This window comes from Poecile atricapillus, chromosome 6, assembly GCF_030490865.1.
Source record: "Poecile atricapillus isolate bPoeAtr1 chromosome 6, bPoeAtr1.hap1, whole genome shotgun sequence".
Lineage (NCBI taxonomy): Eukaryota > Metazoa > Chordata > Aves > Passeriformes > Paridae > Poecile > Poecile atricapillus.
In genome coordinates, this window is record NC_081254.1 from 18,789,878 (window position 1) to 18,813,119 (window position 23,242).

Consider the following 23,242-nt stretch of genomic DNA (forward strand, 5'->3'; position numbering starts at 1 on the left):
ATCTTTACAGTTTCCCTGCACAAGCCAAACCTCCAAAATTGGAAGAAAAATTCCAGAACCACTGAATGAAAGTAAATCCTGAAAGTAAGGAAGAACCCCTTTCCTGAACTGGAAACATACTCCTAGATAAAAGCACACTACTTGCAGAATGCACATGCAGATGTCTCATCTGCAAGTTTTGAGGATTTTCTCACTAAAGCCATTTAGCAGAATGAAAATGTTCTCTTAAAAGGCTTTGGAACACAAGTGGCACCAAAAAAAAAATTATTTTTTTTTTTTTTTTTCTTTTTCAAATGAGATGTGATGCTCCTGAAGAATGCAAGTCATAAACACACTGCTCCAACACTTTCAAGTGTGACTTTATTCCAAAAGAAGTCCATCAACAGCAGGGGCTTTTGTGACTTCAGGGCTAACCCTGGTATGAGACACTGATTTTAGACAGCAGCAGTGCTAACAGCTATTGCAGGGCTGCTCTGCCATAGTGCATTAATCCGGAAAAGATCCAAGGGATCCAAAACTGGAGTACTTTGTCAATCTACAGTTCCAACAGACCTGAAATGAACCATAAGCTGCAGAGTCAAGAATTCATTCAAGATAACAGGAGCCTTAAACTCCAGCTCCAATTGTTTGGTTTACTTGTCCACAGACTGGACAGGAGACTTGTCTTTTCCTGGGCTGATGCTTTCTGGACAGATTCCAGTGGAGAAATTCCTGAAGCACTCACAGTTACAGAATTTTGCTGTCTTCAGTTCACCTGTGTATATATTTGCCCTTCATTGGGCAAATTTGGCTAGATGCAGGTGAAGTTAGAGCAAAATGTAACTTTCTCATTTGTGTTAGCTCTGCAGTAATGACAGCGATAAGAATGTGCTATCAATTTTACTGCTTTAGTACAGAAGTGTAAAAAGTGTTAATGTTTTGGGTTTGTTTTTTAACCTGAAACTTGTTAAAGAAATACACCTGGGAATATCCTATAGAAAACAATTTGTGTGCCCTTTATACATTTTGGAATGTAATTCTGGGGAGGAATTAATTGACACTGTGTCTTCAAAACATTCAGACATCAAAAAGAGCATAATGTAATGATTATTTGCAGTCTCCATTCCCTCCAATCCAGCATTCACCACATATTTTCATATATGAATTACAAGAGGCGCTTTCTATGTTGCACTCTGCCTCAACTGAAAATATTTACAATTGTATTTACCTAAAACATTTGGTCAATACTGTCTATTGCTTATGCAACTATTTACCCAAATCCCTGGCCCCTGTACCAAGAAGTGGGAAGAAAAGCACTGAGCAGCCAACTGAAGAGTTATCAAAAAGCCTGAATTCAAGAACCAGAAACTCTTAAGAAACAACCAGGGTAAGAAGAGTATTGTCTGTAAGATCTTTATTTCTTCCATAAAAGAGGAAGGACTACATCATCTAAGCAGAGAGCTTCCAATTTCTATTAAGCAAGATGGTTCAAGCTATACCCACATTTTTGGGGAGGAGGGCAAGGAGGGGGAAGGGGAGCAAACAGCCTTGCCCCAAACAGCAACCATAAAGACAAGCTGTTGAAAACTGGTCACGTTTTGCACTCCTTCAGAAACCAAAAGGGGGAAAACAAAGCAAACACCCAACTTACGTGCTAGGGTGGATGTATAAAAATGTCAATTATTTAAACACAGTACTTCTCCGGAGGAACTTGCTTGCAGAAACAAAAGCAATGCCTGTGCAGTATCTTTCCAATGTCACTTTAGAAGATACACAATCCTATCTGGATATGCAAAAGCCAGTAATGCCAGGACAGAAAAAGCAAGTAGGCAGCCCACCATCCTGTGGCATTAAAAAGTGATTAAATGAAATTCACAAATGGTTTAGTGAAGTTTCTGATAGACTAATCACACAGCAGTGCTCTAAACAGAGAAGCAGACCCATTATCAAAACATTCCCTTTAAGAAAACTTTTATCTTGGCAGAGTACTTAATGTATTTATTGTGATGAGATAATGGCTTCTCACTTCAGATTTAGAAGAACAAGGATGAAAAGAGGGCTTCCCACAGCCGTATGCACTACCACGTACTTGTACAAAATTCATTCTTTGCTTTAAGTCTCCATGTTTTGGATCAAAGACAAACTAACTGTTGATCCAGTTTATAAGCTCCTCTTAAAATTGGCCTGTACTTCAAAACTAAAAAATAAAAAAAAATTATTCTGTTTAGCAGCAGAGTATTTACCCATAGACACCAATGATTCACTTGAAGCAAAACTTAATTATTTTCTGACAGATTGGTTAAAATTGGCCAGGGAAATCAGAGCAGAAAGCTCAAATACTTTCCAGAAGCCATATGCAGCAGGATGCACTGCTTCCCACTATTACCTACCTGTACAGTTTGCCCAAGCTAAATATGGATATTTCTCATTGTGGCTACTGCATTATCAGTATTTTTTATATAGAAACAGTACAGTGCTAATCAATACAAGTACTTGGCTCATTTTTTAAAATCAGGAAGTTTCCTTCACCATGGCAGGTGCTCTATTTCAGACAGCCACACTGATGAAAACATCCCTACATGGCAGATGTCTAAAAAAACCCCATGAAAAAATCAAGCCCAATGGCTCTCAAATCTGTCACAAACACATTCACGATATTTCTAACTAAGTACAGTGCATAATTAACAGTCATCTTAGAAAGACTTAACCTTTATTTGCCCGTTTATTTCAGTCCACACTCACCCCCACTTTCCCCAGTACACTGGCTGGATCACAAAACACTTCTCCACAGCCAAGAAGAATCTTTTTGGGTTGGTCATTCACTTCGGAGTTGTATTGTGCAATACAGTTGTAAGCAAATTCTGAATTCAAAGCAAGAGGGAGTTGATAGATGAAAACCACACTAATATTGTATACAGAAACTGGTGCTCAGCAGTATTGCCTTTTCAAACATTCTCAATTGCAAACTCATCTATTTTCACAATCAAAACATTTTTGTCCGAAAAGTTTATTTTAGTTTTCTGAACACTCTAAAGCAACTGTGCTTTTGATGTTACACAAGTGTTCAGATAGGATTAACAAAAATTAAAATGTTCTAAATTACAAATTTAATTCCTGTAAGAGCTTGAGAAATAGAACAGAAAAGCATGACATACACACATTGTGAAGAAACCCCAACTTTTCATGCAATGGCAGGCAAGATGTAAAAAGCCACCCGAATTCACACATTTTTACACCGAATCATCAGAAAAAGTACTCTGTAGTAAATCTGTACATCCAAATACATTTGGGATCTACACCTAAGTTACATTATTTAATGTTATATACACTTATTACCCCTTGTATGATGTCTAAAGGAAAATCTTCATTCAACCCAAACCCCAAAAAAATATGCATGACTAACTTGGAAAAAAGGAGAATCACTTTAGACATTCAGTTAAAATGTTGGTTTTGTTTTAATCTAGACCTCAGAGTATTTATTAAAAAACAAACAATCCTTTTCATTTAACATTTTGCTTTCTAACTGTACAGTAAATTGCATTGCAGAGAACACGCCCCGTCTTCAGACTGTATTTTCTTTGGATGGATTTAAGATGTAGCTGGATATTACTTTAAAGATAAATAAAGGGAAGTTGGTCCAACTAGAACAATAGCCGATATATTACATGCATATGGGAGTTTTATATATGTTTAAATTATTTTTTAAACAAATGAGTGTAGGGTAGTTGATACTGCAAATAAACCAAAAAGCACCTGGAGTTGAAAATACAAAACATACCTCCTATCCTGGTAATGGCAGTAAAAATCAGAAGAGTAATCTTTCTGGAACAGCATTTTTACATAATTTAGAAATGTTGAGTACCAGGAAGACTACTAATCAAGTAGTTTTAGCAGCCAAGTTTCCCTCTTTTTATTGAATGGAACAAATGCTTTAAACAAACCGTTTGTCCTCTTCACTGAAGAGAGCTAGTCTATTCATCTTTAATGAGCTAGGTTTTTTGTTTTTTGATGGTTTTTTTGGGGGGAAAGATTAGCCACATACTGTAGTAATGCCTACTGCATATAATCCAAGCATTTGCTGTGAACAGTTGGAGAAAGCAGTCAGTAAGAACCTAGGATCAATGAAATAGATGTTACTTTAAGCCATCCACAAAATGGAGACCCATATAGTGCCCAGTGTTAAAACCCAAATCTCTTCTCGCGCTTTTTGCTGTGCAAGTTCATCCCCAGGAAAACAGGAGCTGATCCATAGTTCAATTTTCTTATTTCCTTAGTCAATTTTCACATTAGTGTAGATTTTACGAACAAAGGCACTTGTTCCCATGTAACCAATAGCTCCTGCAAAATAAACCAAAAAATATTAAATATGTTAGAGAGCTGATCATCAAAACAAGCCAATGGTGTAAACCACACACACTTAGAGGCACACATACTCTGCACACAGAAACTTCTCTACCTGAAATACTTGTTCTCAAACTCTAATCATCCATATTGCCCCTGAGTGGCTGACAGGAACTTTCCCTGTCTAGCAATCCAAATCCATTAAGCCATCTTACCAAGAGGCCACGCTCACTTGGCCTTGATAAATATAGCAGCCCCCCTACTGCTGCCAATAACCAAGTCCATTTTTTCTGAGCAGAGGGTAAAAAACATACAATCACCCACTCTGCAGGGAAGGTGGATGGGAGGGCGGGTTTTTATTATAAGTTACATGCCTTCTGGATGAGTGTTTTATTGGCAGATGGCTTCTTCCCTCCCACAAAGCACAAATAATAATAGATCCCCGTCCCAGGAGTCTTACACTCCAAGGAGGTCTGTACTAAGACATTAACAAGTAGCAGTTAGTAGTTAAAGAAATTGCAACCTGTGGTTTTCAAATTAGTAAGAGTCATGAGCAAAGTATGCATTGTCACAGCAGTAATAAAAGAACAGGTCACTGAGTTTTTGATAGGGGCAACAGTCTATGCTAAACCCAAAATACTGCAGTATTAAGGACATCCAGAAAAATTGAAGAAATGCACTGGACTAGGGCCTCTTCTCAGAAAGAGATTCAGTAACCTACCTGGTCAAACCCAGAACCTCAGGTTTGCCAGGATCAGTAAATTCTGTGGTCTTACAACATCAGCAGGGAATGTCTTCAATTCTTCCAAGCAAAATGAGAGTAAGTCAATTTGGCTAATCATCATGTTTGAAGTGAAGTTGAAAATCAGGCAAGAATTAGAGACAACTGCTGTCTGACTGCCAACACAGGGATGGATAAAGAAGTCTGGGTCTGTAAATCACTACAGCAAATTCCTAACATTAAATGCTTGGATGGCTGGTAAAGAACACTCTTAAGACAAAAGATATTTTCCTTCCTTGAAGCAATGAAGAAAAGCCCAGAATAAAGTATTGCCGTGAACTATTATGCACCAGAACTGCAGAAGACATGTTAAATAAAGAAGTCTAACCCATGCTAAAATTTTTATGCCAAACTTTCCAGTAAAAATATAAAGTGGTTGTTCTGCCTTTACATATTAAGGCTGTACAGACCTGCAGCTGGCATTGCTGACTATGGAATTATTCAGATCCTGAAGAGTTCTTTAAATCCTGGAGACTGATGGGATAATTTATGAAGTCAGCCATTAAGCTTTCACAAAGTTTTGATTTTTAGACCCTCAAAAGCCCAACATTCAAGGCAAACCTAAATAAATAATAATAAATCATTCCAATGTTTTTGGAGCAGTAAAGAGCTTGTGGATTCAGCTTCTGTACAGCATAGCATTTCAAGTTGTATAAATATCATGGCAACCATTCCACTGGCCAGCAAACCAAGGGATTTGCATTACTAACTTGGGCAAAGTAGAGTTCAATTAAAACAAGTACAGCACACACAAGATCAGGTTGCTGCTTGCAAGCTAGCTGAGGATGCAGCAAAAGGAAGGCCTGCCTGTTCAAGGAAAGACCACTGCAGCAGCACCTGGACAGACCCAAGCACGGGCTGTGAAAAGCTGATGTGAACTTGGAATCATACAGAAGCACATGCAGATTTTTCTGCAGCTTGTCAAGAAATTAATCTTCTGTCTTACAACGTAAATGAACAAACTAATGGCACTGGACACCTGCTTTAAGATTTACCAAGCTTTTCCTGTTTAAGCAAACACTGCCAACAGATCCAATGCCCACTTCTGTAGCTAAACTGAGATACATTCCAGAACTTGTTCTTTAAGAGTTCCTCTAGTGATGTGATGCCAGATACCACCGAGATTTGAGAGAACAAAGCATTAACGTTTTTCACTTGGGATCTAGAGAATGCATGAGGTGGAAGTGAGGGGGAGGAGTAGAGAGTAGTAGTCACATGAGACCACAAGCTCTCATCCCTATAAACAAATCATAACCTATTCTGAATCAGAGGTGCCTTATCCATGAAGGCCACTAATGGCCAATACCCAAGGCAGAAGTTAAGCCTCAAGGCTACTTCACAGGCATTGAATAAAACATGGGGCAGGGAGGCAGAAACCCTGGGCAATGAGGACTAAAGAATGTCCTCCTGATTCAGATGCAGGGCAGCTGGCTCATTTGAATAAAAAAAACCCAAAACATAGTAAAGGAAAATATTTTATTTATTTATTAAACACCTTACCAGATGATATTTATAACCTCGTTATGGTCTATATTTGTTTAGCAGAAATAGACTGCAAGCGTATTTCAGCAGAACAACAAGCTTTTAAATAAAGAGAAAAATCCAAATACTGAGGAAGAACAACCACAAAGTAAAAAGAGATTCTCATCTATTACTTCAAACCAATTAGCAATTACTAATGTGACTTTATAAGCATCAAATTCTTTTGAAAGCTCTTTAAGTATACTTACAGGACTTATCTGAGTGCTCAAGAGTGGTATGGCAAGAGGCCTTTCTACGTTTCATAGTTCCTAAGCCCTCCACTAAGTTGGGAAATGAGTCTTTTCTGCCATTAAGAGGGAAACATGAGGAGCTCAAAAGGTTTGGAAATTCTCACGGGCTCCCTACTGTCCGGTCCCAGAACTGAGATGCTCTGCAGAAAGCAGCAAACTTTGTGGATCAAAGCATCCCACTACATGTGGGATCGAGTTCACTAGGCATTGTCAAGAGCATTAAACCCAGAGCTGGAGGATCCATGCCTACAGAGAGTTTCTCTGTGGCTGCTTTGGGCCCTAACTAGTTCATCTCACATCCAACTGTGATACCCAACACGCCCACCCGTGTGAGCCTCCAAAGAACAGCTCCACACACTTTTCACAGACCTACAGTCAGTAGCACACACACTGCACAATTCTTTAACACAAATGTCTTTGTTAGACCTCAATGGCTGCAAGTTCCCTACACAAATGCTTTTTGACAGGGGATTTTTTTTTCCTCCACTCCACATGCTGAAAATGGCACTTCTCAGTAAAAAAGAATCTCACAGCTTCTCTTTCAACACATTTACAAAGACAAAAAGAAATCTCAATAGAGCTGTGGAAATAAAGTTTAGTGTGCTGAAGTATTTTCTGGTTTCGAAAAATTTGGATTTTACTCTAATATTCCATCAAATAGTGTCCTACCGTGAGAAGAAAGCATTTGACAATCTTCTTTTTTTGTGTTTTAAAACACATTTTAATTACAGAAACTGGTGGACAAGTTTGGCTTCTGCATCACAGACATTTTAATCAATACTGGCCTGAGCACTTTAGAAAGAAAACATTAGAGCTGAAAAGTATAAGCCTATTAAAGAAAAAAAATGGCTGCAAGACTACCAAAACAGCAGGGAAGTCTTGTAATGTGCCAAGAACCTGATGAAGCAAATTACATTGTATGAGAGAAAAGGGGAACAGGTACTCAGCTGTTAAGTGATGAATTCCCTTCCCTTTTCATAAAGCAGCGTGATATTACCCACTCTATTGATATATCAAGAAATGTATACTCTACAGACTTCAAGTTCCTGTAAGACATCTCATGTCTCAAATCTAAGAAATCTTCCCACTAGTTACAGGACTATTAATTTACTGTGAAGAAGTATTAAATTAGGATCACCAACAAAAAAAACATTATAGAAAAGTGCAAAAGAATCAAGGAGCACCTTCTGACAGTCATAAAGGAAATGATAAAAATAAAGTTAACATGTGAACAAGTGTTTGGTTTTATCAGATCACCTCCCTGCCATGAACTGTTTTTCTCTAAACATCTGTCAAAATAGTATCTTTAAAAGCAATGAAATCCAGCTGCACACAGGAGTACCCTGCACTCTCCTCGCTTGTGAAGATTGCAATACTTATTTCTCAAATGTTACCCTCAAGCTCTCAGTCCTTTGTTCTGCTCACCCTCATATATACATGCCACAAGATACATATGGTACTGTCATCAATATTGTGCTAACATTGATGTCTCAATGGCTGCAACAAGCTCCTTGTCTCAGGTGACAGTAAAAATCCAAAGCAAAATGCTAGCATTGCCTCAGCTTTATTTGGAATTTATTTTGCGGGATTTCTTGCCAAATACTGAGTCTTTCAAGCTTGCACAGAGGGTGAAATTCCATGCACAATACATAAATTATCTTCCTATCAGAAGACACAATCCATAGGAATCTCCTATATAAGGCAGGAACCAAGTATAAGCAGAAGACTCTTCAGATTCTTCTCAAAGACTTTTTGAGTAGATCTTGCAGACATTCCACCACTAAAACCATGAACTAAGTCAGAAATAGGAGTCTGAAAAAATTTGTTAAAAAACCATCAAAATATCTGGAACTTACCACACATTATTCCCAAAGCTGTGCTAAATACTGCCATATAACCAAAGTAAAATGATGTTTGAAACAAGCCATACATCCTGAAAAAGAAAGATAGAAATTTATACTAGGTGTTTCCCCTGTATTTTTAATCAATAAAACTTATGTGGCAATACAGATAGTCAAGCAAGAAAACTATCACTTACTTTGTCTTGAAAAAGTAGTAGTAAAAGGAGTACATGTAAACATAAATCGCAGTTGACGCCGCAGAAAGAAAGCTTGTCCATTGCCTGAAAGTAAACACACATGTCCATCATACAACTAGCCAAAAAGCTTCCCAAGAAGATGCACAATGCACTTGAAAAAGACCCATCTAGACTGAAGAAACACTACTTTTCTACAAAAGTCTCACAATCTGGTTAATGATGAAAATAGTGCAACACTTACCACCTGTAATCCTCTGCATTTAGCAGGAAATACGTACAAACGATGGTCACACAAACTGTCACAATGCAGAGGATAACCAGAACCAGCATCATAAAGCCATAAACATAGTAGATCTTGTAAGCCCAGAATGAAGTAAAAATGAAATACCTGAAGAGAGTAAACAAAATATGCAGATGATACTGTAAATTGACTTAAACTGTAACTTTTTAATCAAACTGGGAAACAGCTGACGTACTCACATTTCAATAAAAATTGATCCAAAAGGGAGGATTCCACCTAGGCAAACAATAACAGCTGGTTCCATGAACCTGAAAGATATTAGGATTAGTTTAGAGACAATTGAAATTTTTCATTTACAAACATATTAAGACCAGATAATTAATATAGCACAGAGCATTGTTTAAAAGACACACTAACAAGAACATTTGTGTCATACCAGCAGATTAGAAAGATTCCCTCAAAAATGTCACATGTATGGATAAAACAAAAAGTTACTCTTGGGGAAAGCTGAAACAAAACATGAGGCTCATGCCTATCACCTACAGGCATAATAAGGTTAGCTTTCTAGCCAGCCTCAAGGCCATAGTAAGAATTTTTCTTGACAAAAAGGGCCTAAGCAATCAAGCCCCATGACACCCACTAGCCCTGAATGAAAGCAGTGAAAACATAGTGCTGTTGATGGCTACAAATACAGCAAAAAGTGCAAGGAAAATTTCACAGGATAATGGTTATATAAATAAGAACCACTATTCATTTTTAATGCTATACTGAGTCATGAACATATAGCTAAAAATGAATACCCAGCTACCTGTAGAAGACACGCACTAAAAGGTGACCTCTCTATAGTACTTGCAATGATGCTGAATCCAGCCAGGAATCAGTGATTTAATTTGCAGCTTTTATTATTTATAGGGAGACTTGTCTAAGTTGGTGGTGTGTAACTCCATCATCATGAAGTAGAAGTTTATTTAACTGTCATGCTGATCCAGAAAAATCCATCAGATTCCCAAGATACAGGTCACAATATAAATTAAATTCTAAAATCTGAGCTGCACAACCCACCACTAACAAGAGACTAAGTGTGCTGCACTTCTTGGATATTACAGGCTTACATGTCTCAGTGCCCCTTTCACTTTGTCTGTTCCATTCCCCTGAACAAGGGAAAGCGAGAAAAGTCTATTAAAAAATCCTCTGAGGATATTTCAATTTCTGTAGCTTGTTGCTCTCACCTCAGAATTAAATTAATCGGAAAAAGTGATTGCATTCATAATTTTCCAAAAAAATAGATATACTTTTTGAGACTTGGCACCACTTTACATTCACTTCAAAAATTATAAAGGCTTCTTCACCGTTTAAACCATATACCTGCAATATTTTAGGCTCCGTGCCATCAACCTAAGTACAGAATTGTGAACAGCATTGCAAGCTTCCCCCCTACAAATATGTCTCAGCTTGTGTAAGGAGACCACTAATCAGAACAGTTCTGCCTCTAAGGCACACTCAATCCTAAACCTGTAAGAGGCATTAACTTCAGACGAGAGGTTTTAGTGTCAATATATCTATACAAGAATTGAGTAGGCACCACCCCTTTTACACAGGGACTAAAGAGCATTTCAGGCAAAATGTGAATCAGTGATCCAGGAGTGTAAAATCTGCTGCAACTATTAACCACGGTGTTTTAATTCAAAGAAAAATAAATCATATTAAGAAAATGTCAGTTGAGCAGTTCTTCTAGGCACAACTCAAAAGAGTTATTCCATTAAAGCTGAACACCAGAAAAGCCATACTGAAGTAAATATTTCTAATTAATATTTATGCTTGTCTTTACCATTTCTTCTCTGGTATAGGACGAGGCACTGCATTGACACGACATGGAAAATTAGGTTGTCCTGACAGATTTCGGCCAAGAATAGTCCCAACAAGGTTCAGTGGAAGGATGACAAAGAAACAAATACAGCACACTGCCACCTGCAAGCAAAAAATTACAGCTGCAATTAAAAAAAGAGGTCTAAGACAACAAAAGAAGATAATGAACCAGTATTAGTCTTTAGTAGTTATTGCTGTAGAATCATACTCCTACTTACGAAGCATTAGTCAATATGTATTTTATCAAATAGAAGCATTTTTTCCCTGAGAAACTTTCTAATAAACATTATTAAAGTATATTTTCATCCATCAACTGAGAGAACAGAACCATTACAGTTTGCTTTACTGTTTCCACCTAATCATTATACTCAATACATTGCACAAGAAATAAAAGGAAATCTTCATGGTAATTCATAACAGAAAGTGTTGTCAGCACCTTTTACAGTTTTGCAGAGAGTGCTAGCTCTGGGAACTAACATCTAGCATGGGTGCAAAATTTTTAATCCGATAAAAAAAACCCAACCCAAGGCAACCAAGCAACCAACCCAATAAGAAAAACAAAACCATGTAAGAATGCTACCAATTTTGATTCAATTTTGGGTTCAATTTTTTTCCACTATGCACCAACCAGGCAACTATGAACACAGACTAACAAAGAAACCAGTGACCACTGGTATGCAAAGATACACAATTTAGAAGCACAATGACCCTACTAATATATAGAAATCAAGTTTCTGCACAATACAGGAAAGGTCAAGCCAATGCTTCAATGCTCTTTCCAAAGCCTCTCTAAAAATCTAAAAATTATGAATCTTTTTATGCCACTACACTTATGTAGCTCCATCTTCTCTGTTCCTTAAACACAACATAATTTATCTCCCAAAAATAGGAAAATTTCAAGTGTTAAGCAAGACATTCTCTACTCATAACTCTTTAGCACAAAAAGAAATAGCATTAGACAGTTTGGTAGCTTTTTGATATTGATAACTAAAGACAGAACAGTTGCCCACAATGCCATCACCACAGTACTGAATACTGACCTGGTGACCTTTTCTATGCAAACATATGAAAATACTGCCTTTTAATGGCTTTGTTGCCTGAGGCTCTGTGTACACCCTGGTGCCTCCTGAGCAAAGGAGCTACATTTGTCTTCACTCCAGCAAAATGCAAAGTCCATGGTAGCAGGTTAATGCAAAACAACAGAGAGAGGAACAGATCTATGAGCACAGATTGACTTGCTTAAGAAGCAGTTACTCTGAGGATAAATAAAAGCTGCTCATGTGTGTTGTATCTAAGAAATCTACAGCAAGCAGCTGAAAAGAAAGAATGACATTATAATACAAACTTAACATTAGGTGAGTCACACAAATTTAAGGCAACATTTGACTAAAGTCAGTGGGTTATTCTTCTATTACTAGCTAACTTAGGTCAGATGTGAAGGGAAAACATTGCCTGGGGTTGGATGGAGCAAGCCTTCATGCTTCACAGGAGGGGTACACCAAACTGGTGGGTCAACAAGCAGAAGCACTTTCCAGACTGCTCTGTATATCTTTGAGGAGAGGTTATTAAAGAATTACTTCATGAATCACTAAAATATGAAATGTCACTGGTAAATAAGGAGACACTAAGTTGTACTTATACTTGAAGTATAAATATATTAACAATAAAGCAGTTTTTACACAATTAATTTAGTATCTCCCATTTATCTTCCATTACTCAAAAAACACAGGTAAGCAAGCATAAAGTTTTAAGTAGGACACTGAGGTTGCCTAAGAATAAATTTCAGGAGAAGCATACAACTCACTCACTGGATACAGTTTCTGCCCTTGAAAACAGTTCAGTCTATGTGAATGAGCAGATGAGAATTTTCAGAGAAAAATGTCAAAAAGTATCAGAAACATCGAAGAACATCATCTTGAGTGCTACATTTATTACAATCCTCACCAAATAGTCCCAGCTTGTTTGAGGTGCAGTGGGTAAGTAGAGAAGTGTAAGAATTAAGGCTTGGATAAGATCCAAAGGATTTCTGAGCTGAACATACTGAAACCACTTCCATTTTCAAGAAGACTGTGCTCTGCTTCCTGCAGCAAGGCCCTCTGGATGTGGTGGGTGGTCCACTGTGCTCCGTGGTGCTGTTCTGGCAGGTAGGTTTCACACCTGGCTGAGGCAGAAAGCTCAGACCCAGGCAGGGTGAAAGGGCATCTCTACTGCTCATGAAGCCACAATGGTCTTTTATAGTACAGGTTTTAAGATGACTGTAGCTTAATTTCTTGATCTTAAAAATTTTACCTGACTGGGGACAGTGGTAGAAAAATAATCCACTGCTTTACTGCATAAAGAAACTGCTCAGGAACAGCCTTAGGCTCGAAGCTCACCTAGAACAACACTTAGCATCTTGTATTTGTCCATCTTGCAAAATATCTATTTCACAGAATCCACACAGAAAGATTATAACCTCGGACAAGGAGCCAAGCAAGGAACATCCAGGCCTAATTACTGATTAGCTGGCAAACTCCTGGATGAAACAAGACTGTCAGCAGCATTTCATTCTAGTGACACCCTCTGCAGAGCTGAATGGCTTCAAATCAGGTGGGAAAGGAAAGGGCTCAATTTGATCCAGCAGAGCTTGGTGGTTGTGTTATCTGGGAAAGTGACTCAGCAGCAACTTTGAAATCTGAAATGTTCATCTGCATAAAACAAGACCACGAGAAAGACCAAGGGTTCCTTGAATAACGACTTCAGTAAGTCAAGCTATCCCCAGTACACCTATAATTGGCATCTGCCAGAAAATCTGAGTGCTTGTGGTTTCATTATCAGATCAGTCAAAGTATGATTGATAGTGGTGTAACATCTTACATCCTGTTATTCATTCAGCTGAAAAATTAACTGATTTCAAACAGAACAACCAGCATCTTCAGTGATACCCAACAGCAGCATTAAACAAAGTCAACATTTTGTTAAACAGTGAAATGCCACCTGTCTTAATGCTGTGCTGTGTTCTGAGGATACCTAAAAGTACATTTTTTTCCTTTTGTCCTGAAGCCATTTCAGGAGTCCAACAATTATCTGAGCTAATTCTGGAGTGCAAAGGAGACACAACCGAGCAAACAAGGATGAACCATACCACAGACTCAGGAATGCCTCCTACTCCCAACCTGGCCCTGATAAGCTGTCCAAAATGAAGATGATGTGCATGTTCTTTCTACTGAGATAAGACGATCCTAATTACAGCAACCTGCTGGTCTTAGTAAGATGACCAACAAAACCAGTACTGGTTGTACACATCATGTTAAACTCAGCAGCATCTTCCTTCTTGCTTTCCACTCATTACCTGACTCACAGGTAGCCTACCTGCTCAGATTGATGACTGGTAAAACAACTTTCTCCACTCTTGGCAATAACAAGCCTTCTCTGGATTCGAGAGATGACTGGAGATAGCTGGTGTTTTTCAGGCATGTTCCTCTTAATTACTGGTCTGAGGTAAAATCAGTGCCCCTCTTCTCAAACTAAACAGGTAGTGCCTGTAGCTACAGATGATAAGGACAGTGTTTGCAGGCTGGGCAATATCCAAACCTACAGAGTCTAAATCCTAACTGAAGCAAACACAGGGTACTGGGGTAACAAGTGTCTTAAAGTTGAAATTATAAGATTTCTGCCTAAAAGGTTTCCAAGAATAAGAATACAATGGGAAAAGCAGTACAGGCCCTTAATGGCCTCTACTTCACCATCACAAATGGGAAGGAGAAATAAAGACATGATCAACACACATACCTGCTCTGCCTTCCTGCCAAAGTCACTGACAACATACTAAAAAATCCGCTCCAAGTAACTGTAGTTGCGTGACAGGCAGAGACCATAAAGTTGTGTCTTTATGAGTGTTTTAAGAGTTATTACTGTAACATCAGCCATGAGAAATTCAGAGAAACTTTTAACTGCTACTTCATAAAACACAAATTATGCAAAGAGGCAAATACAGTACATCTTCAAACCTGTTTTCTTATCAAGCAAACAAGCAGAGGTTCTCTATAAACCATGTTACCCAAAACAAATTATGAGAGTTTTTTTACCAAGCCAGTACATTAAAAAATATTTATTGACGATTGCAATTTTGTTGTACAAATGTCTTATTTGTACACTCGCAGCCAATTTAGTTTGTGGGTTTTAGTTGCCATAGAAGAGATTGTCAACCTGACCAAGCCTACATTCTTTCTAACTCCTTTTTGTTTTGATGGGGAAAAAATACTCTACTGCCCTTGACTGAATGTGCAGAATTCAGTTTTCCATATTTGAAAGGAAACATTGTCAAGAGGGATATAATTTATTTCCTAGTGCCATGTGTTTCATATTTTCTGACAACTGTAGATTAAACTTCTTTCAAAGGTGGTAATTAAAATTTTTATGAGCATATCTAATATTAAACAGCTACTGGCAGGCTATGGTGCCATGTCTGCTTAATGCACAGGGAAGAAAAGCAATACAAATTAACTGTCAAAGCAGCAGCTTGATCTTCCCTGTCAGCTACAAAAATGCACTCTTAGTCATGAGACTCCCTCCCATAGAGTGGTTACTAAATTTGTATAATGCAACAGTTTTCTGCACATTGTCCAAACATTACAAGGAATGGAATGGAATGGAATGGAATGGAATGGAATGGAATGGAATGGAATGGAATGGAATGGAATGGAATGGAATGGAATGGAATGGAATGGAATGGAATGGAATGGAATGGTTTAAAATAAAGAGTTATTAGTTTTAGTACAACTAATTTGTTAATCTAGAATGTTGCTTTGGGTAATAAATTGAATTGTTGAAAATGCAGGCAGAAGAATTAAGCTGTGGCTATTTTTAGCAAAACAAAGGAGTTTGACCAAGGGTTCCACAGTCACTTTCAAGCAACTGAGGAAGCACCCTGCTGAATGCATGTATAACAGGATTTTTTTCCTATTTTTAGCCAGGTATATTTCTTTATCTGGCTCAAGGCATGAAAATCATTGGCACTACCAGGCCTTCTTTTTTTAGTGGCAGTCAATACTCATATCAACTCAAAGCGGTCAGGGAAAGCTGCAGCTTGGATTAAGCTATCTGTTGGAGGACATACTTTTTCCTTTTCAAAACAAGGTACAAAATATGCAAACAATAGGGTCTAAACCCCAAGAGAAATACACTGTGCTTAACCTTATTTAATTAAATCATTAAAAATGCACACTGGAAACCTTAGCCCCAAAGGAACCTACTGTTCAAACAAAACAAAAATGATAAATCTTGAAACAGTTAGTAGAGGCTGCATAGATTTTGCAGTCCGAATATTACATTAGTCACAGTAACCTTAATGGAAATCTTTAAATTATGCATCACTCACAGAAGAATGTAAGCAGTCACAACTTATAAAATGCCAGAATTAAAACGGTCCCTTCAAATCCCTTCAAATTCAATCATGCTGTACTCTATAGAAATTCTGCACAGAATTAGTATACCATACTCCTCAAACATATTATGAAGTGATGTCACATGCCATTATTTAAAATTCTTCTTAAATCTTCCACGCTCCACTTTTTACACATAATACAAACATAAAAAATATGAAGATGAATGTTAAATATACTAGAAAGACTGACAAACATCAAGCAAAAGTACGCCAAGATATATAACAACTTCAGAACTCAATGTTCACCAGTAAGAGGACATAATAAACAAAATACACCAAAAAATCAAATTTGGACTCTAAAGGCATGAATAATTGAACAGTACCCATTGCATTTCCATAAAGGTGAAGGGATGAGTGAAAAAAACAGAGATTTTCTCTCTTTCATATGCTCTGGGAGTTAAAAGCTTTAATGCATTAAGTTTTAAAAAGGTCTCATATTTGAACAAAATCTGTCACATTCTTGATATCATTCTGAAGGGAAGGGCAGCTGAAAGCTACTCCAAGGAAGAGATTAAGCCTTTGTTCATGCTCATTGCTTACTACACTGCAGAACATTTGTCATTCCATAGGTAAGACAGCTTGCAAGTTTATCTAAAAGGGCTAAGGGCAGAGTCCCAAGACTGAAGAATCATTTCAGAAACAAGCTTTGCATATTCCCAGGCTCTGCCACATCTTCAAGGAGATCCCAGACACCAGGAATGAGTTATACAAGCTGAATGAAGTTTTCAAGTTCAAAACAGATTACAATGAGATGCATGAAGGTCCTGAAGAGCCCAATCAACTTGAGGACTTCAAGACAAAGTGTAGAAAAGCAGACACCAGGTAGGTGAAAGATAGGTGTTAATTTGGATGTTCTGGATTTGATTCTACCAGCTGCCCTTGCCTAAATTCCACAGGAAAATTCCTCTGGAGAGAAGAATTAAGTCACAAAGACTACTTACATACTTCACTGGGAAGTGGCAATGCAAAACTGGCAAAGTACAGGATGACATGTTTAAGAATAGTCTCTTAGCAACCTTTTAGCTAAGGAACTTTTTTCAGCAACTCAATTTCTGCTTTTTCCAGATTTACAGCGGACAAGATGAAGGGGCAATACTTGCCAACAATTTAAATCAAGGAGGGTGGTTTCAAAACATGCCAGGGTAAAGGAAGTTATTTCTGTGTTCTAGTACATTTAGGTGGCAGAGGTTTTATTTCCCCAAGAAAGCAGCAAATTTACATTAGACAGTTCTGGAAGCTTCTTTACATTGAAAACAGAGGTGGAAAGACACAAAGGGATCTCATCCATAAAGCCAGAGGGCTCCTGGGGACTTCAACCTGAGGCATAACATGGTAATTGCAAAAAATTTCCATTTCCTTCTACAAACCAGCTTGTTGATTTGAAGTCATTAGAGCGTTGCTCATTCTGATGAAGTTTCCGATTCATAACCTGCTAACTCCACTTAAGTTTTATTGCCACAGTCACAATGATTCAAATGCTTTCATAAAACCTTGCAAACATTAAAATCACTGTGTGTACAGAGTCCTAACATCCTGATGAAGTGCACCCTGAAGATTTATATATCCATTTGCTTTTCCATACACGTGCCTGTGGTCTTAAAATACAAATCAGTTGAACAAATTCACAAGACAAACTTCAGCACATGTGGAATCGCCTTCCCTCAGCATTCCTGGCCTCCAAATGAGAATACGAGTGAGAAATGAGATGCCATAACTGCTTGCTTAGCAGTAAAACAGAGTCTCTTTGCACATATCAAAGATCAACACTGTAAACTTTTATGACAGTATTGTATATGGATGCTAGAGTAGAAAATTAAAAGCACCACAATATTGCTTTGGGACACTGACCAACTGACACAAACATATTCAAAGATAGAATTTTAATCTAATTTCTAAAAGAAGAAAACCAGAAAAAATAAGTGAAGAGTTTATAAACATGTTTAGCTTTATATTACATTTAGTGGTTTTATAAAAATGAATTCAATGTAAAAAGCTGGTATTTATGCATGCTTTGAAAATACTGCTAATAAGGAGGTGACTAGAACCAGCAATGTACACAGGTTGACTCCTCCATCAGTAAAAAATTATTGAAAGTCTTTGCCTGAAACTAAGAATTGTCTCTCTTGTTAGCATTTATCATCTCTACCACATTCATTCATTAACAATGTATTCCTTAGAAGTATTTTCAGTCACATACTGAATTTCCACCATAAACCCAAATAATACAATATCTAAGACATAAACTTCTGGTACTAAGCTTCATTTTGTGGTAGATTTAAACTAAGAAAGAAATCCAAGGCTACTTGAATGTCTCTGAATTATTTGAACAACCTAACAAATCACAGAAACTGATATGCAAAGAAGAAATCTATAAAAGATGTTAAATTCCAAGGTTTGCTACAGATATTACTGAAAAGAAAACAAGACTTCCTGTATTAAGATATTCTTTTAAGTTAACAGTGCTATTGCACAAAATTAGAAAAAGCAACTTTATGGTGTGTATTTCAGAAAAATTATATTTTAAAACACTAGCCCTTACAAGTTCAAAAAGAAATTCTGCCCAAGTGGCAAGTGATTATTTCCTACATTTTATTCACAGCATTTTTTGAGGTTGCTTGAAAGGGACCAACACAAACAAAATCTTGACAATGGAAATAGACAATGTCATCATGACTAAATGAAAAAGTACTACAACAAGCATAGTTTTTCAAGTGAGGGGGTAAATGTACAGACACAAGACCATAACTGGACAATAAATAACACTAAACAAAGTGAAAGGATTGAATCATTTTCGTAAAGACAGATTTGCTCAGAATGTCTTATCTAATATTGTTGCCTGATCATTTATTTTTATTTTTTTGCTTGATTGCAACAGCTTAGAAGTATCTTTCACTTGGAATCCCTTTGTATTTAATTTTGCACTGGCCATCCAGAAGGAAATTCAGGTTGATCACTTTCCACATTGTTAAAATGCTATGCTTAAATACAAAGCAAAAGTGTCACTTTAAGCAGAGATAGGACTGGTTTTGGCATCCAGCAGCTATTGTTTTCGTGATTAAAATAAATTATACTTGAAGCACCTTAACCCCGTCCCATGACAAATTTCTCATTAGAAAAAGCTACTACTTACGAATGTATTTAGATTAAAAAAAAAATAAATCTAATTTTTCTGTGTGTACTGTGGAGTTTATACTTTCCAATAAAACAACTCACCATGGTTGCAAAGGGTATAGCTCTTGAAGCATGGTAATAGATGGCAATGAAGTTGATGAAGAAGGCAGTTCCACACACCATTGCTGGAATTAGGAAGGCTCCAATGAACATCTGCTTTATCCATCGCCTTCCTGTAAGAAGGGACATTTCAATGGGACTGGTCAGATACAGCTTTTTTTTTTTTTTTAAAAAAAAAATTATTAGCAAGCACTCCAGAATTTACATGTTTGGCTGCTTCTCCCACAAAAAGTGAAAGAAATAAGTAACAACATACTACATCAGCACAAGAGCTAAGAGCAAACTAAGTTTTATCTGACTCCTGGTAACTCACAAGGTTCAGCACATTAATCTCTTTAGTGGGCCAGGTGAAAAGACAAGAAAAGGGACACAGCATGAGAACCTTTCAGCTGAAGAACAGCACATGCTGACTAAGCTGAACAAAGAACCCAGGGTGTGAAACCTAAGGGTGGATGTAGCTGCAGATGAGATGAGACAGAGACAGCAGAGCTGGCCCTGTGCAGAACCTGCTCCCACCCTGAGAGCGCAGGAGAGCTCAGCACTGCTCCCAGGACAACTCAGCAGTACAGCTGCTCTGGCTTGGCTTGATCCAACCAAGCTGATTACACACATTCAGGATGCATTAAGGAAATGGCCATCTCTGGTAGAAAGCAAAATGCCACAGCATTTACCATATGGTAAATGGACTCTTGACATCTTCAACAGCAGAAAAGGTAGAAAGAAAGTGATTTCTAAACTCTAAGCATCAAGGGAACAGAACACTTGTTAGCTGTTATTACTAAGTTTAGAGCTCCCTGAGGAGCTCAAAGAAATCCTTTTGGGCAATACCTTAAAACTTTTCCCTATCTGTAGATATCTTCCCTGTACTTTTTATGCTCTTAAATACTGCCTATATTTATACACCATGATATTAATATGCAGTAAATAAAAAGAATTTAAAAAAGCATATTTTTTCAAGACAATCATATGTATTTTCACCACAAGCCAACATAATCAGAATTTCACAGTTTGATATATGTTTACCTGTAAAAAAAAAGCGTATCTGGCTCAACTATAGAGCACAATACATTACAGCACAGCAACCCTTTTCTAACTAGATTGGTTTTGGTACAAATTACTAGGTTTATAAACAAGCCACATGAGGATAAACTTCTAACCTCCAAACTCGAAGTTGAGATTGAACACTAACCTGTATATCATGCTAAAAAGATACAGATTTTTTTTTTGTGAACTTACCAGAATTATTTTTTCTAAGCACTCTAGAAAATAACAGATATTGATTATTCTTTTATTGCAGCATAGGGAATGGATGAAGCTAGTGCACTGCAAGAATCTAACTGGTTCTAACTCAGAGGCATAGTGAGGAGCATTTGAAGACAGTCTGTTCAAATCTTCTGTCAATTTTATTTGGCTTCTGCTCTCTACTGATGCTCATTTTGATTTGCTAAGTACAAAGTAAAGCATATACTGGAAAATAGAACAACTTTTTTTAAAAGATGATATCAACAGTTCTCCCCATCTGCAATTAATGGCCTGGTAAATAATCTATAGTTATCCTTTTTGTGTTAGCCTAACATCCCCACTAGTATGTACAGAAGAGGACCATTTAGGAGTTGTCTGGAGAAGGTGATGTGAGCTGTTTAACATGTTAAACAAAAGGGAAAGGCTATTATATTCTGTGCATGTCATGAGCCAAAAATTATACACAAGAGTATAACAAGCAATTCAGAAGTCACAACTGTTAACAGTTCTTTAGCTCTTTTAAACTAACCTAAGACTTCAGTTACCTTTTTAGAAAGCGTAGGCAGTACTGACTGAGTAGATAATATGAAAGTTAAATATACTCAAAATATTTTCTGTTTATTAGGAATCTAATGAATTCCGTCTAAGTCCATGAAGCTACTTCTACATTGCTGTAAATCAGAATATAATAACTTCTCCATTTAACAATGCAGTGAAAATGCTGAAACATGAAAACAATTTACCTCCTTGTCTAGCATAAAGGCTTCCTCCAAAATATCCATTCACTGGCGATGTTGCAGCATAAACAAATATAGCTGTACTAAGCATTGATCCTCTCCTACAAGAAGGGATGTTTTTGATAAGTGAAATACAAAACCAAACAGGATTAGAGCAAAAAAACCCCTGTATTTTTAGCAGAAGCAGTTATTTAACGTTTTTAAGCAATACAAATATTTAGACATGCTTAAACTGTAAAATCTGCATAAGAATGAGAACTGTTTGTATACAAGGCTTTGGCCAAGTCTAATTCAATGTAGGAAAGAGAGTTTTGACGTACTGCATTATTTTCTAACGTGCATCTATTTTAACTGGAGTACAGAATCTCACCTCTGATAAATATACTCTGACATTCGGATGTGTATACTTTTTGCATAAACAACTGTTTACATGACATACATTAAGTGTAAGATTCAACTGCAGATAAAATGTCAAAAGGCCAGTATTAACAAAAATACACTAAGATTGTGAATAATGTTTCTGCCATCTCCAGAAATTAACTTTTAAGATCGAAAGTGTTCATCTGGCAGAAAATTAGATTTCGAAACTATAAATACCATAATGAAGTCACAAATCAGCATTAAGTAGTGCAATCAGAAGAGCTTAGTAATTTTTAAATGTCACCCCATTAAATCCTGGACTACTAATTTTGGCATAATTTTTCTGAAATTTTACATCAAAGCTAATAATTTTAAATCAAAGAAGCCATTTCCAAATGTATTTTAAAAGATCATATCTAAGAATAGGAAGATATAAATGTTATTCATTAATGGAGTTGTTTCTCCACATCCCTCTGATATTCTTTGACAGCAAACAGCAGTAGGTTTTCAGCTGACTTACTGTACTTTCTTCAAATTAGCTGCTCTGAGAGATTCTAGTTACTGCCATTTTGGTTTTTGAGGAAATTCAAAAGGAAATTGCATTCAAAGAAGCAATCTTTAGCACTTAAGCTTCCATGACTGCACCACCAAAGCAAATATACCTGCTGGTCACACACACTGAAAGACTCTTTTGCCAAAATTAGTTTTTTAAAAATTTCTTGTAACTTAAGACAATTTAGAAACACATGCAAAACCCCCAAGAGCAGGCACAGTCTGAAATGGCACTGCCACTGTGTAAATCCAGGCTACCAGTAAAAACACCAGACCTGGTTCTATTTTCCTAAACATAAGAATTGTCTGCACCACATTTGGTCAATTGTTCCACTACGCACCCAGAATTAAATTCACTTTGAAAGTGACAGAAAGGCCTATTGCAATAAAAGACTAAGGGTACATATCTTTTCAAAAAAGACTGTTCTGATACGTTTTACAACTGACATGACTAACTTACAGCTTCCCTACAGGGCACATACATTCAGAAATGATTTAATTCTGTCCTCTAAAGGGCTGACATGCTACACAATTAAAAGTGTGTATATATACCTAGAAATATAACCATGAGGCACAAGGAGGGGAATAACACCCTATGAAAAATGAAAATATGCCAAGATTCTGGTACTACAGAGTGGCTTTTTAAACACACCATTAAAAAGCCACTAAATTGAAAA

General features: G+C 37.1%; 1 protein-coding gene across 1 annotated transcript in view; it reads right to left on the bottom strand.

Annotated features, from left to right (window-relative positions):
- Positions 1-2,682: 2,682 nt before the first annotated feature.
- Positions 2,683-23,242, bottom strand: part of TM9SF3 (transmembrane 9 superfamily member 3) — a 45,005-nt gene continuing 24,445 nt past the window's right edge. The window contains exons 8-15 of the mRNA XM_058841743.1: positions 21,660-21,754; positions 19,657-19,787; positions 10,981-11,120; positions 9,392-9,460; positions 9,153-9,299; positions 8,912-8,995; positions 8,730-8,806; positions 2,683-4,317 (exon numbers count right to left, since the gene is read on the bottom strand). Of these exons, the coding sequence (XP_058697726.1) occupies positions 4,250-4,317; positions 8,730-8,806; positions 8,912-8,995; positions 9,153-9,299; positions 9,392-9,460; positions 10,981-11,120; positions 19,657-19,787; positions 21,660-21,754 (811 nt within the window). The 3' untranslated portion in view covers positions 2,683-4,249. The remainder of the gene's footprint in view (positions 4,318-8,729; positions 8,807-8,911; positions 8,996-9,152; positions 9,300-9,391; positions 9,461-10,980; positions 11,121-19,656; positions 19,788-21,659; positions 21,755-23,242) is intronic.